At 39.5% G+C, this 15,634-nt stretch overlaps 1 protein-coding gene across 1 annotated transcript in view; it reads left to right on the forward strand.

The window, feature by feature from the left end:
- LOC122563391 (glutamate receptor ionotropic, kainate 3-like) overlaps positions 1-15,634 on the forward strand; it is a 562,582-nt gene that overhangs the window by 259,140 nt on the left and 287,808 nt on the right. The window contains exon 7 of the mRNA XM_043717129.1: positions 15,281-15,454. Coding sequence (XP_043573064.1) covers positions 15,281-15,454 — 174 coding nt within the window. The remainder of the gene's footprint in view (positions 1-15,280; positions 15,455-15,634) is intronic.

Genomic DNA, 15,634 nt, shown 5'->3' on the forward strand with positions numbered 1-15,634 from the left:
ACTCTGAATGTGATTAGATTATGGAACTTGCTCCCATAATTGAGGTGAATTGCACAGATGCAGTTAAGGAGTATCTCAATAAACACATGAAAGAAAACTAATATAGTACAGGGAGGAGAAAGTGAGGTCTGCAGATGCTGGAGATCAGAGCTGAAAATGTGTTGCTGGAAAAGCGCAGCGGGTCAGGCAGCATCCAGGGAACAGGAGAATCGACGTTTCGGGCATAAGCCCTTATTCCTGAAGAAGGGCTTATGCCCGAAACGTCGATTCTCCTGTTCCCTGGATGCTGCCTGACCTGCTGCGCTTTTCCAGCAATACATTTTCAGCTAATATAGTACAGGGACAGCTGAAGCGGAAGGAAGCTTGGAACATTAAACACCATTATAGACCCATTGGGCCGAATGGTCTCTTTCTGTGTTGCATATTATATACAAAGCTATGTAATATGGATTTCTACATAAGAGCTCAAACCAGGATGATGGGAGATCAAAATGTGCTAACCTTAGCATTTGTAGAAGGTGAGGCAGATCAGCAATTTAATGTAGTCCAGCTAGGTGTGCACAGAAGGAAATTAGGAAAGGGATACCAACCTAGAAAATTGTTTCAAATCAATTTTAAAGATCCCAGTACTCTGATCCTATAGATATGTTTCTCTTTAAATGATGATCCTTCTCTAAAGAAAGCATCAATCATTCTACAGATACGTCACTAGGAGATACCTGAAAAGTATAGAAAGGCTTAATTCTCCCCTTGGTCTCATGGATAGTTGGGAAAATGATTTGATTACATCTCAAATTTAGGAGACAGTTGAGTGAATGGAAGTCATTGTTATGGACTAAACTTGATCACTTAAAACATTGTTAAGTAAGCAGCCCAGACCATAACTTTGCAAGTTGTTTTGGTAAATGTACAGTGAAAATAACCCACAGTAAATTTGCAAGGTTGACTGTCAGGTTTCAAAACAGACAACAATTTATTCACAAAATTACTCAATGAAACACAAAGAACAGAATAAAGGATGCCGATAGAACTCTGTCTATCCAAACTAGACTTAATTATGCCGTTCTGAATATACACAACAGTCCCAATAAGCAAATCCCTTAAACGCAATAAAAATGAAACAAAGGCTTACAGGTCAAAGTTAGAAGGGCAGAAGGAGAGAGAGTTTAGCAGTCTGTTTCCATACAGCTCCACAGCTAAACTCCCTAACTAGTTCTGGATGGAACTGTTCAGCTGGAGAGCTGGCCATGCCCCCTTGATTTATACAACTTACTTCTAAAAACAAAAGCTTTGGCCTAAGACTCATCTGTTTACATATAAACAAAAAGACCTTTCAGCTCTGTATTAAACCCAGCCTTTTTGGAGCCCGATCTGTTTACGACTCCTCTGAAAAAAAACCCAAGGGCACAGTATCCTTGAGAAAAGGAACAGCTTTGTGATAGACTAGCAACCACCCTCCTAGTTTAGGAGGTAAAGACCCAGTTGTCCCCCCTGCCAACCATTTTTAATGTATTGAAGTATATGAGAGAATAAAGTGCTCTTGCCAAAGTAAAGGAATTGTAAATATATGTCCCATAATTAAAATAATCCCAATGAATTACATTTGATATCACATAAGTTATATTGTATTAATGAAACTATATAAATATGTTTTGTTAGCTAAAATCTGATGAAATATCAAAAACACGAGAGTCTGCCTATCAATGAATCATAAGCAGTAATCCAATAGAGAAACAGGAATGATTACATTAACAATGAGGAGTTCATCTTTTGATAGCTGAGTCCCAAAATTGAATTAATGATTCAATCATGTTCACACAGTAGGGAATTTTCCAGAATGTTTGCAAAATGCTTTCCATGCATGGCCTTAATATGGAACTTGCGACCACATGGAGTGATCACCTGCATTACTTAAAACCTTAGAGTATCAAAAATATACAAGGATCATGGGGAAAACCCATTTCATATTCAGAATCTATTTCTGTCAACTATAATTGGCTTCACCATGCTAGCATACTGCCTGTGGTTTAATCGATCATGTAGGAACTGTTCTGCTGTAAATTTCTGAAGCAGCTGAAACTCATTTTAACTGATAACAATTGGAGAGTATGGGGAAGAATAAATTAGACTGAGAAGTCCAGGACAGGCACTAATAGGAAGGTCCTCTGATGTTGCTCCTGTCCTCGTTCCCCAGACAGTCATTTGCATGTAAGTGTTACTACCATTGTGAAAGATCTTGATGAGGATGTCAAATTTGTTTAAATACAGGGAGACTATTAATACTTTCTCATCAATTAGTTGGACTCAAGCTGTTATATACAGGGGTCACTTAAGTAAATTAAATTTGTATGAATGATAATGAACCATTCACAATATAACATTATCTGTACTAAGATAAACTAAAAGTTCAGTAAAGCAAAAGTCACAATCCAATAGCTCTAAACAACAAGTGCAGGTCAATAGAGGGCAACATTTAATGATCATACTTTCTAATAGCTACATTTCATCAGTCAAAATCTCAGTTGAGTTGAATATCTATTTTCATATTTTATTTAATAGATGTGATTGTTATTTTCACTTCAGTCATGAGGAGATAGATGATGAATGAAAATTGGTATAAATTTCATTCACTCATGTGTGTTCTTTCTGAAGGCAGGCCAATGGCTCATCATCTTAATCCTGAGCCTTTTTTTTGTCAGCTGTAATTCACTATTAGCTTTCACTGTCAGGAATAAGGTCAGGAAGCATGCTGAACCTCTATTACACCCAGAACAGGAACTGAATCTACGCTTTTGGTGCTATTCTGAAACACTCCCTCAATGGTACAATTAAAGAAGCAAAATACTGCAGATGCTGGAAGTTGGAAACAAATAAACAGCAGATGCTGGAAATATTCAACAGGTCTTACAGCATCTGTGGATGGAGAAACAGAGTTAATGTTTCGAATTGATTACCTCTTGTAAGAACTGAAGGAAGTTAGGAAAGGCATTGATTTTTCACACGAGTAAAGCCGGAAGATGAAAAAAAGAATAGCAATTGAGAAAGCCTGTGATAAATTAGAAGGTAGGTAGAGAAGGGTGAATAGTATGCTTGGTATGATATGTACTTTAAAGCAAATCGTTGTGTGATCACGCAATCACTTTGCATAAAAAAATTTCAAAGTAATATTTGGAAACATACAAATGGATGTATAATTGTTAATGTTAAGAGAAACTTGCACAAATGGCACAGAAAGTTCACTTGCAGATGCAGCAAGCTGAGAACTAAATATTCAAGAGTATGTGATCTTTCAAATGGAAAGGAAGGAAGGAAAAGGTGGTGAGGTAGCATTGTTGATACAGAATGGAATAAGTATGATAGCAAGAAATTATCTTGGATTTGAAAGCAATGAATCCAAAGAAAAGAGCGCAGAAAACTTTGGGAGGAGTCACGTTAGGTTCCCTAATAGTTACTGCATGGTGGGACAGAGGAAAAACTAGGAGGACATACAACAATGTCAGTCATTAATCATGAATGACTTTAATTTATATGTCGATGGGAAAATCAATTTTGCAGAGGCACAAGAAGAATTCATAAAAATGTGTTTGGGACAGTTTCCTGGAACAATATGTTGTAGATCCAAATAAGGATTGGGCAATGCTGGATCTGGTGACATGTATTGAGGCAGGTTTAGGAAAACAAATTCGAGTAAAATGTGATTACAAATGTTGGAATTTAGCAGTCAGCTCGAGAAGGGAGAAACTTAACTCAGTAACAATTGTGTTAAGCTTGAATAAGGGTAATTACAAGTAAATGAAAGCAGAACTGGCTGGAGTGGACTGGGAAAGGAATTTAACAGAAAAGACCTAGGGGGAAGAAAGATCCTAGGAAGGGGATAAGGCACCCAAGTGGGGAACTAAAGCATAATATTAAATCGAAAGAAAAATCAAACAAACATGACAAAGGTTAGTGGTAAGCTAGAGCATTGGAAAAGTTCTGCAGACCAACAAAAAAAACAACAAAGGGGAACAGAAAAAATGTGGAAGGAAACTTTGAAGATAAACTTACAAGTAATACTAAGATAGAAAGCAAGAGCTTTGTTAAAGTTATGAAAAAGAAATGAGAAACCAAAGTGAACATAGGCCCATTAGGGAATGAGGCGAGGGAAATAATAATGGGAAACCAAGAAATGACAGAAAGGTTGAGGAAGTACTTTGCATCATTATTCACTGTAGAATACAAAAATAGCAGACCAAAATTATTAAAGAATCAAGAGCGAAAAGGAGAAGAGGAAATACATGGAAACACTACTGTTAGGGAAATTATTGAGACTAGAGACCAGTGGGTTACCTGGAATTAATGGGATTCATCCTAAGACACTAAAAGAAGCAGCTACAGAAATAGTGAATGCATTGATAGTAAATGCCCAAGAATCCTTAGAGTCCAGAAAAATCCCAACAGATTGGAAAACTGTGAATGTGGCTGCTTAATTTGAAAAGGAAAAGAGACAAATTAGGTAACCACAAGCCAGTTATCCTAATGTCTGTTACTAAGAAAATGTTGGAGTCTATTATAAAAGATGCAATAGCAGAAGTACATAGTATGATCAAGCAGAGTCATCATGGCTTAATGAAGGGGAAATCATTCCTGACAAACTTATTAGAATTCATTTAGGAGGGAAAAAAATGGGATAGATAAAGGAAAAGCACTGAATGTAATATATCTGAATATTCAGATCTCATGGAATACAGGGAGAACTAGCCATTTGGATACAGAACTGGCGCAAAGGTAGAAGACAGAGGGTGGTGGTGGAGGGTTGTTTTTCAGACTGGAGGCCTGTGACCAGTGGAGTGCCACAAGGATCGGAGCTGGGTCCTCTACTTTTTGTCATTTACATAAATGATTTGGATGCGAGTATAAGAGGTACAGTTAGTAAGTGTGCAGCTGACACCAAAATTGGAGGGGTAGTGTACAGCGAAGAGGGCTACTTCAGATTACAACAGGATCTTGACCAGATGGGTCAATGGGCAGAGAAATAGCAGATGGAGTTTAATTTAGATAAATGGCGAGGTGCTACTTTTTGTGAAAGCAAATCTTAGCAGGAGGTATACACTTAATGGTAAGATCCTAGGGAATGTTGCTGAACAAAGAGACCTTGGAGTGCAGATTCATAGACCCTTGAAAGTGGAGTTGCAGGTAGATAGGATAGTGAAGAAGGCGTTTGGTATGCTTTCATTTATTGGTCAGAGTATTGAGTATAGGAGTTGGGAGGTCATATTGCAGCTGTACAGGACATTGGTTCAGCCACTGTTGGAATATTGCGTGCAGTTCTGGTCTCCTTTCTATCGGAAAGATGTTGTGAAACTTGAAAGGGTTCAGAAAAGATTTACAAGGATGTTGCGAGGGTTGGAGGATTTGAGCTATGGGGGCAGGCTGAACAGGCTGGGGCTATTTTCCCTGGAGTGTTGGAGGCTGAGGGGTGATTTTATAGAGGTTTACAAAATTATGAGGAGCATGGATAGGGTAAATAGACAAAGTCTTTTTTCTGGAGCTGGAGAGTCCAGAACTAGAGGGCAGAGGTTTAGGGTGAGAGGGGAAAGATATAAAAGAGACCTACGGGGCAACTTTTTCACACAGAGGGTGGTACGTGTATGGAATGAGGTGCCAGAGGAAGTGGTGGAGGCTGGTACAATTGAAACATTTAAGAGGCATTTGGATGGGTATATGAATAGGAAGGGTTTGGAGGGATATGGGCTGGGTGCTGGCAGGTGGGACTAGATTGGGTTGGGATACCTGATCGGCATGGCGGGTTGGACCGAAGGGTCTGTTTCCATGCTGTACATCTCTATGACTCTTTGACTCTAACATGGACAGAGGCTTGATTAACTATTAAAACACAAGGAGCTGGCTTACTGGTCACTTTCAGGATGGCAACTTGTGACTAGTTGAACACTACAGAGATTAGAGCTGGGGCCACAATTTTTTACAATATATATGAATGACTTGGATGAGGAAAGCGAATGTACAGCCAAGTTTGTAGATGACACAAGAAATATGTGGGAAGGAAAGTGCTGAGAACAGTATAAGGCATTTGCAGAGAGATCTATTAAATTGACCATTATCCCATGGGGCCATAAGGCTGCTGTCCTGTTAGATACAGATGACTAGTGGTGAGTTTAATCCAAGTGTCACCACATCTCAAGTGAGGGACAAGATTGAGATGGCATGACCATCATGTGGAGGATTACATACAGGTTAAGGGAATGGACAAAAACTTTGCAGATAGAATATAATGTGGGCAGGTGTTAGGTTATACACTTTGGCTGTAAGAATAGAGGAGCTGAATATTATTTAAATGGAGAAAGGCTGAAAGCAGCTAGAGAATAAAAGGGCCTTGGAAGTCCTCATGCATAAATCACAGAAAGCTAGCATCCAAGTTCAATGAGTAATAGTGAAACCAAATGAAATCTTGGACTTTATTTCAAAGGGAATTAGTATAACAACCTAAGAATTAGGAACAGGACTGGACAATTCAGCCCCTAGAGCCTGTTCCACCATTTAAAACAATCATGGCTGACCTCATTTCAGCCTCAACTTTGCTGCCTGATCCCCATAACTATTTAACCCATTAAAATTCTTCTTCTTAAATTTATACAGTGTCCCAGTGTCCACCTCACTCCGGGGCATAGAATTCCACAGATCCATGACCTTTTGAAAGAAGTAATTCCACCTCATTTCAGTTTTAAATCTGCAACCCCTTAATCTAACACTGTGACCTCTTCTTCTAGATTGTCCCACAAGGAGAAGCATCTGCTCTATATCTGCTTTGTCAATCTCTTTTCGCAACTTATATACCTCAATTAAATCTCCCCTCACCCTTCTAAATACTAGCAAGAACATTCACAAAGCCACCCAGAGTTGTCTGCATGGAGGCATTTTGAAGTTTTTCTCCATTTAGATAATAGGTCTGCTGAGCCGGAAGGTTTGTTTTCAGATGTTTTGTCACCATGACTAGGTAACATCATCAGTGAGAGGCGGGACTTACCACTAGCAGTTCACTAGGTAAAAACAATGACTGCAGATGTTGGAAACCAGATTCTGGATTAGTGGTGCTGGAAAAGCACAGCAGTTCAGGCAGCATCCGAGGAGCAGTAAAATCGACGTTTTGGGCAAAAGCCCTTCATCAGGAATACAGGCAGAGTGCCTGAAGGGTGAAGAGATAAATGAGAGGAGGGTGGGGGTGGGGAGAAAGTAGCATAGAGTACAATAGGTGAGTGGGGGAGGAGATGAAGGTGATTGGTCAGGGAGGAAGGTGGAGTGGATAGGTGGAAAAGAAAATAGGCAGGAAAGACAAGTCATGGGGACAGTGCTGAGCTGGAAGTTTGGAACTGGGGTGAGGTGGGGGAAGGGGAAATGAGGAAACTGTTGAAGTCCACATTGATGCCCTAGGGTTGAAGTGTTCTGAAGCGGAAGATGAGGCGTTCTTCCTCCAGGTGTTGGGTGGTGAGGGAGCGGCAGTGAAGGAGGCCCAGGACCTCCATATCCTCGGCAGAGTGGGAGGGGGAGTTAAAATGTTGGGCCACAGGGCAGTGTGGTTGATTGGTGCAGGTGTCCCAGAGATGTTCCCTAAAGCGCTCTGCTAGGAGGCATCCAGTCTCCCCAATGTAGAGGAATCCGCATCGGGAGCAACGGATACAATAAATGATATCGGTGGATGTGCAGGTAAAACTTTGATGGATGTGGAAGGCTCCTTTAGGGCCTTAGATGGAGGTGAGGGAGGTGGTGTGGGCACAGGTTTTTCAATTCCTGTGGTGGCAGGGGAAGGTGCCAGGATAGGAGGGTGGATTGTAGGGGGGCGTGGACCTGACCAGGTAGTCATGGAGGGAACAGTCTTTGCGGAAGGCGGAAAGGGGTGGGGAGAGAAATATATCTCTGGTGGTGGGGTCCGTTTGGAGGTGGCGGAAATGTCGGCGGATGATTTGGTATATGCGAAGATTGGTAGGGTGGAAGGTGAGCACCAGTGGCGCTTTGTCCTTGTTGGAGGGGTGAGGTCTGAGGGCGGAGGTGTGGGATGTGGACGAGATGCGTTGGAGGGCATCTTTAACCATGTGGGAAGAGAAATTGCGGTCACTGGAGACTCTGAAAACAAACCTCCCAGCTCAGCGAGCTAACTTACATACTTGCCATCAACATGAGCTACAAATCTTCTCAAAAATAGCTAATATACATATCCATTTGTAAATTTCTTATTTCTTCAATGCAACCTATTTTCCCACCTATTTTAATATCAGCTGTGAATTTGATAATATTACATTTGATCCCAGCCTCCAAGTCATTATTACAGATGGTAAATGCAGGTACGCAATCCTTTTTCCGAAACCCTCAGGGCTAGCTGGTTTTCGAAATTCAGAATTTTTTGGATATCGGAACAAGTGACAGTTTAACGATGAAATTTTTAAACGTTATTGAACAGCAGACTCACCTATGAGCACTACAAGCGCTGAGACAGAATTGATGCCTGCCAGTACTGGGCCACACTGCCATGTCATTTCTGAGTGACATGGGCCGAATGGGTGTGGAGCTGGGTTTACTGTTTGCATGTCAAACAACCTTGTTATGGAGAGAACAACTTCACAAAAAAACTTCAAATGCTTTTCGGATTTCAGACAAAGGATTGTGTATGTGTAGCTGAAGTCTGAGGGTCATGTTTGTGACACCTACTAGATACATCTTGCCAAACAGAAAGAGACCCTTTTATCCCTTCTTTCTGCTGATTAGCCAATCCTCCATGCATGTTAGTATGTAACCCCTAAACTCCTGTGAGCTTACCTTGTATGTTAACCTTGTGTACAGACATCCTGATAGATTACAGAACCCCATTATCCACTTTGCTTGTTACATTTTCAAAGAATTCTAACAACTTAGTTAAACACGATTTTCTCTTCACAAAACCATGCTGATTCTGATTAATTGCATTTTGACTTTCAAAATGTCCCATTACACCTTTAATGATGTTGGATTCCCAATGACAAATGTTAAACTGACCAGTGTAAAAGCAGAGAGGTTTTGTTAAAACTATACAAAGCACTTGTCAGACCCACAGCTGGAATACTGTGAACAGTTTTGGGCTCCTGATCTAAGAAAGGTATGCTTGCATTAGAGAATATCCTACAAGCATGGAGAAACTGTCCTAGGAGGAGAGCATGACTAGGTTGGACGTATACAGTATGAGAGATGAAACATGCAGGATTCTTAGGAGACTTGACAGGATAAACTGCTTGTTTCCCCTTGTGGGAGATTCGAGGACCAGAGAGCATAATCTCAGAGTATGAGGTTGCATATTTAAGATGGAGTTGAGGAATTGCTACTATCAGACTGTACTGAATCTGCGCAATTCTTTATTGCAGAGGATTGCAGAGGCTGTGTCGGTAAGAATTTTCAAGGCTGAGATAAACAGATTTTTAGTTTGTAGGGGAATCAAGGGTCATGTATAGAAGACAGAAAAGTGGAGTTGAGGGTTCAGATCAGCCATAATTTCATTGAATGACAGAGCAGACTCAGGCTGAATGGCTTATTTCTGCTCCTATGTCTTATGGTCTGATACTGTATGCATTTGTGTGTTTAGCCTGTCCCGTGTTCATGGATTCATTATTTCACACAGTCATGTCTCAAGGCCACATCCTCACAACTTGCCATTATCGATCATGGACTTAAGAAGTACTATTTAAAAAAACAATGTTAATTGTTGACAATAATCCTTTGTAAGTTATGTTTTCTTCATGATGGCAAGATACTCTCTTCAGATGAAAATGCGGAGTGTTTTAAATTTGGCTAAATAGGATTTGTTTGGCTTAAATCCAAATTACCTCACGTTCTGTGACAGCTCAGCAACAATACATTTATGGTACCAAGATTGTTACTTTACATTTTTCCAGTGAGCTTAGTGAAGCTTCACCTACTTGTCTGCTTTGGCTAATGTTTTTCCACTGAACCAGACTCATGGGGTCCAAATGAATTGGACTTTTATGTTAAACTGAATGTTTCAGAATGGTCCCACGCTGATAGTCAAAGCATTGTGTTCAGGAGCTTGGCAAAGGTTTACGAAGCTGAAGCCAGCTGGCAAGCCTCAATGCAGTCCTTTCAATAGGCAACATGGCAGGTGGATTTTACATGGCACTTTAACCCTTGGAGTGCTTGTTCTGCCAGCTGTCTGTACAATTATGGAAATTGAAACTTGATGCATTATGAAATGACAAAAGCAAAAGCAAATAAAACTTTAATAATAAGTTATTTTTGGTTTCTGTGAAGAGACATTGTTTATTCGGAGTTCACCTAAAGAAAAGCAGTTAGTGAGAATAAGCGATCCAGCTAGCCTCTTTGTAAATCTTTGAAATATGAAGGTTTAAGAGTGGCACAGAGGCACAGTGGTTAGCACTGCAGCCTAACAGCACAAGGGACCCGGGTACAATGTCAGTCTTGAGTGGCTGTCTGTGAGGAGTTTGCATGTCTTCCCCATGTCAACATGGCTTTCCATCGGGTGCTCCAGTTTCCACCCGCAAGTCCCAAAATGTATGGATAAGGTGGATTCGTTATGCTAAGTTTCCCCATAGTGTCTAGGGATTTGCTGGCTAGTTGGATTAGCCATTGTAAACTGCGGGGTTGAAGGGATAGGTTGTGTGCCTGGGTCTGAGTGGGTTGGTCTTCGGAGGGTTGGTACATACTTGATGGGCCAAATTGGCCTCTCCCTGCACTGTCAGGATTCTATGACTCTATCAGAAGTGCAAAGCTATAGGTATTGAGAATGATTCTTGGCTATGATATTACGAATAAACTTAATTGACTATGAACTAAAGAAAACATTGCCTGGTAATAATAAATAAGGTATTATTGTAATGTCATTGATTAATTCAGGAAATAGTATAAATGAAGTTTGATCTTTGCAACCCTCAGCTGAATCCTCAGATGGGAATATGGCCCTGGAATATGTCTCCTGATGAGGAGTACGTTGCCAGAACTTCGTTCACATAATTCTTGAAGTGTATTCACTTATCCACTATCTTCTAATTGACAAGATGTTTATTAGTAATACTTTGACTGCTCTCCTGTTCTGAGGCTCATTTTCATATTTAGGAAGAATTGAAAAATTGTCTCTTCAACTTATTCCAACAGCCTCCGATATATAGAGTTAGAATCCAATAACTTAAGGGCTGTTCATTTTTGCCAAGGTCATTCCTTTTCTTCTGTTAACACTGTCACTATTTTCCACTCTGTTTCTACTATACCTATTCTGTTATTCTAAGTTTAGAAAGACAAGATGTTTAAATTGTCCCACCTTTAACCTTTCAATTAAACTCTCCACTCTCTTGTGTTGTCCTCTCCATGCATCCCCACAACCCATTTTTTGTTATCTGTTTCTTTTTGGAATATTTAATTGACATTTCTCATCTTCACTTTTCACTTCTCCACTCTGTTTTCTACAGTCCTCAACGTTATTGGTCCTAATGTTATCATTTGCCTCCCTCTTCAGTTCAGTCTGAATCTTTTCATAGAACATTCCAATCCAATGCATTCTTTCATCTTATAAAAAATGTAATTGCGTTTCACACTATGCATCTCCTTTTTGATGATTCCAGTTATTGGTTGGTCAATAAATTAGATAGACAATAAATGAAGATTATTATCCTCTTGAGCCATTGGAAAGATATGTATGACGAGGGCAGCTAATCAGATTTCATATCCCTTAGAAGATCCTTAAACCTAATTTCATCTAATGTGCAAGAATTATGCATGCTAGTCATACTCAAAACTGTTCTTGAGCAGTTCTGGATTTAAGTGCTTGCTGAACAATTCTTTTTTTTTAAATACTTCCAGTGGGCTACAGATGTCATATGAAAGCATTTCTTAATTCTTTCAACAGATGTGGCCTCTCTGATTGGTATTATGTAAAATCATCTCAGAAAATGATATGTTCAGGGATTTGATACTTTTTGAATTTAAAGACACACATCTGTCTGAATATGCAACAGGTGTAAAAATGCATCCCTGCTTGTTTCTTTTTTTTTACATAGAGCATTATGAAACAGAATAGCATACACAATTACCCAACATTTTCTAAAAAGCAAACAGCCCATAAGAATGAAGCACAAAGGACTGTTTCTGACAAGTGTAGGGATCGCAAAGGTACATTCAGTATGAAAACATTGATCTTGGTTTCTTTCCTGAGGCTTTGGTATCCTGCCATTTGTATGTGTTTACCATAAGAGAGCAGATAAAACATTCATTAAGTGGCAATCACAGGGAAACATTCATTAGATCAATAAGGGTTTGAACAAGCTGAACAGTCTAGATTAGATTTCCCTCTCACTCTTCCCCCATTGTTGAAACGAAGTACAGGACATAGGGATCACAGCACAATCTCGTTGTTTCTTGACTCAAAGGTAATTTACTCATCGCATAATGCCAAATAACTTGCTAAATTCTTTGCTTCTGTTTCCTTTTTAATGAGAAAGACACAGAGGGACTGAAAACGAGTGGTCAGGAAAAGTTGTGTTTGGGATGAGAATGGGGTAAAGACAAAAGGAAATTAAATTACTTAGGTAACAATGATTTTGGAAGTTGTAATCTATTGAAATATAAAATCTAATTTCTCAGAATTGTCCACTATTTAGGCAATTTGATTTCTTAGATTTCAAATATTATTTATGCATATCATTCTATTTGTCTTTGATCTTACCAGACTATTGAAACATAACAGACCAAAGTTTATCAGAATCACAACCAACAGATAAACAACATGTTACTTCTAGGTGGTTTATCTATTGTGCAATTTCACATAAATTAATAAATCTTCTCTCTAAGAAGGAGAGACTTAAAGAAGGAGCAAATGGAGGTAAATAAGTGCAATAAATTATGGTTTCCATGAATTAATCAGCTCCTCTCGTTGATCTGCCTTATCTTAAGGGTTTGCAAGCCCAACACAGTGGAGTTTAGCCAGAAAGTTAAGGTAAAAGTAGAGAGTGAATGCCCTATTATGATATTAGTTGGTTAAGGTCAGGGTTATTGTACAGATCAGAATGGTTTTTGACATGAACCATAGTGTTACTGAGTTACATTAGACAGCATTTAGTATCTCCCTGAAGGCAGGTTTGGTCGTTAGGGTGCATTAAATTGGGTGGAATCTATGAGATGCTGACTCTTCTGTCTTCACCTCTGCTCTGATTAAGTCCATGGGCATCCTTCCTGGCCCAGTGCCAATTAAGCCCTGAAGTGAGTAATTAATACTCATTCTGCTGCCATTAGTATTCAGCTCATAGTGGTGGAATGGTCATGTGCAGAAGGTGCCTTTTCATGGGGATCTAAAACCTTAAGATATAGGAGCAGACATAGGCCATTCAGCCCATTGTGGCTGCTCCACCATTCAATAAAACGAGAAAGGCTTGCTGTAGTTTCCCAACCACTCTACCTAAGTAAACCCCGCCCTGCCCTGAATTACTCGTGGCCTGGATCTATTGTGGTCTCTATTGGATGCATTACCAATAGCTCCAACCATTCTTCTCATGATACTACCTGCAGTTCAAAGTTGCTGGCATTTGATTAGCTGGTAGCTCTTGGTGGTGGGGAGGTGAGGATAGAATTTTCAGATTTGGGGTCCTTGATCCTCGGGCAAGTCCATTGCTGGCCATGTAAATGCACAACTGACATTTAATATGGCAGATCTTTCCCAAAGGAGACACCACAGGAATCTCCTTGGGTCACCAGGAATGGGAGAGACTCTCATCACTTAGATTCAATTGTAGCACGGTCTTAGCCAGGCTGATGTCTAAGCTAAAATTAGCACTAACCCCCTATGTCAGAATGCAATTAGCGAGGGACTGTGTCTTGATCAGTGTTTTGAGACTCCTGCTTCCATTCACATCAGGTGAACAAGATCTGGCTTGGGCTACTGTGTCTCTTCTTCCTTGCACCACCCCCACCCCAAAATAAGCTAGCAACATTGAGGATCTCATCTAGCTTATGAAAAACTTGACACTAAAAACAGAGGGAGATCAAGGTCTATTCAATTATGCTGCAGAAAGAAACAAATCCCAAACAACCTCGATTATCCGAATGAGACAAGTGGGCAATATTCTGTTCGGATAACTGATTGTTCGGATAACTGATCTGATTGTAAACGAAGGAAGTCATACTGAATATAATTATGTAAAAAAAGCATGTTTACAGAGTTTTTTTATTTCATTCATTTCATAAAATGTGTAGAAACACTGGATATTGCTTACCATTTCTTGATTTTTTTATGCCATGCTTATAAATCCTTTAGCATGTCAGTCATTTTTATGTGTTAAAATTATTTTAACACTGTTTAAAATGACTGACTGAGATCAAATTAGAGAACTGGAAACAAAAGACATGATCATTGCACCAGTGTCAGTAACACCTTTTTATGTAACGTTTTTAAGGGAACTTGAGATCTTGTTTAGATAATCCAAACTTTGGATAATTGACGTTCGGATAACCAAGTTTGTTCTGTACTTCTAAAGGTAATGGAAGGCAGAACATTGATAAGAAATGAATGAGAGAATAAACTGGAAAGGTGCAAAAATGTTTAATGTATGAGGATTCTCTTTTACTTCTTTGCACCTTTACATTTTTCCATACACATTTCCAGTTTTCTAAACAATTATTTCAGATTTTCACGTTAAACAAATTGCTGGTGCACATCTCATCAACCTCCTATTCTCATAAACATTTACTCACGGTCTGACAGATAATCAGGAGTCCAAACTTCAACTTGTTCATCAGCAGAGGAATTTTGTCTGTTAAAAACAGGATTGACTGGTTTACTGTTTGCCTAAAGGTCTATTTTTCATGAACTATGGGTCAAATGCAACATCAATTGAAAGGAAATGAAGCGATGTTTGAAGGAACATTCTCAGCATTTGGCTGAATTAAACCGTTAAAATGCCAACTCTTTCATTGATCATGACAGTACTATTAACAGGCACAATTAATGGTGCAGCATTCTTATTATTAATTGTAAGTTGATTCAAACCTGTTTCTTTCTTTTTGCAACTGAGATGACACAGTGTAGAGCAGATTCTTATAGGGGTTAAGGTTTAGCTCTGGAGAGTTTTACACAGCTCACAATATTGATCAATGCAGCTGAAAGAATGTTGAGCAGAAAAGCACTCGAGTGCATCTTTGATAGAAGGCAACTGCAGTGGAAACAAAGGAGACAGTACAACTATTCATTACATTCAGCGTGTGAAATGCCATAATATAGGACTTGCTCTCTCGTTCACAGGATCTCTTCGCCCTCGACTTAGATTCCTATCGCTACTGTGGGGTAAACATGACGGGATTCCGAATTTTAAATACTGAAAACCCACATGTAGCTTCTATCATTGAAAAGTGGTCTATGGAGCGACTCCAGGCATCTCCCAGTGCAGATTCTGGTCTACTTGATGGAATTATGACGGTACGGTGGGTTTTTGAAAGATCAATGGTTTATAGACGAGGATGCCAATTTTCTTAATTATGAAAATAAATCACAGTTGTATTGACAGAAATCTTAATATTGTTCACTTTTGCACAACTGTTTCACATGATTGCTTACAATGACAAAACATTGAAGGAAAAGGCTGTCCAGCCACTCAAT

Source organism: Chiloscyllium plagiosum, chromosome 27 (genome assembly GCF_004010195.1).
Source record: "Chiloscyllium plagiosum isolate BGI_BamShark_2017 chromosome 27, ASM401019v2, whole genome shotgun sequence".
NCBI classification, from domain to species: domain Eukaryota; kingdom Metazoa; phylum Chordata; class Chondrichthyes; order Orectolobiformes; family Hemiscylliidae; genus Chiloscyllium; species Chiloscyllium plagiosum.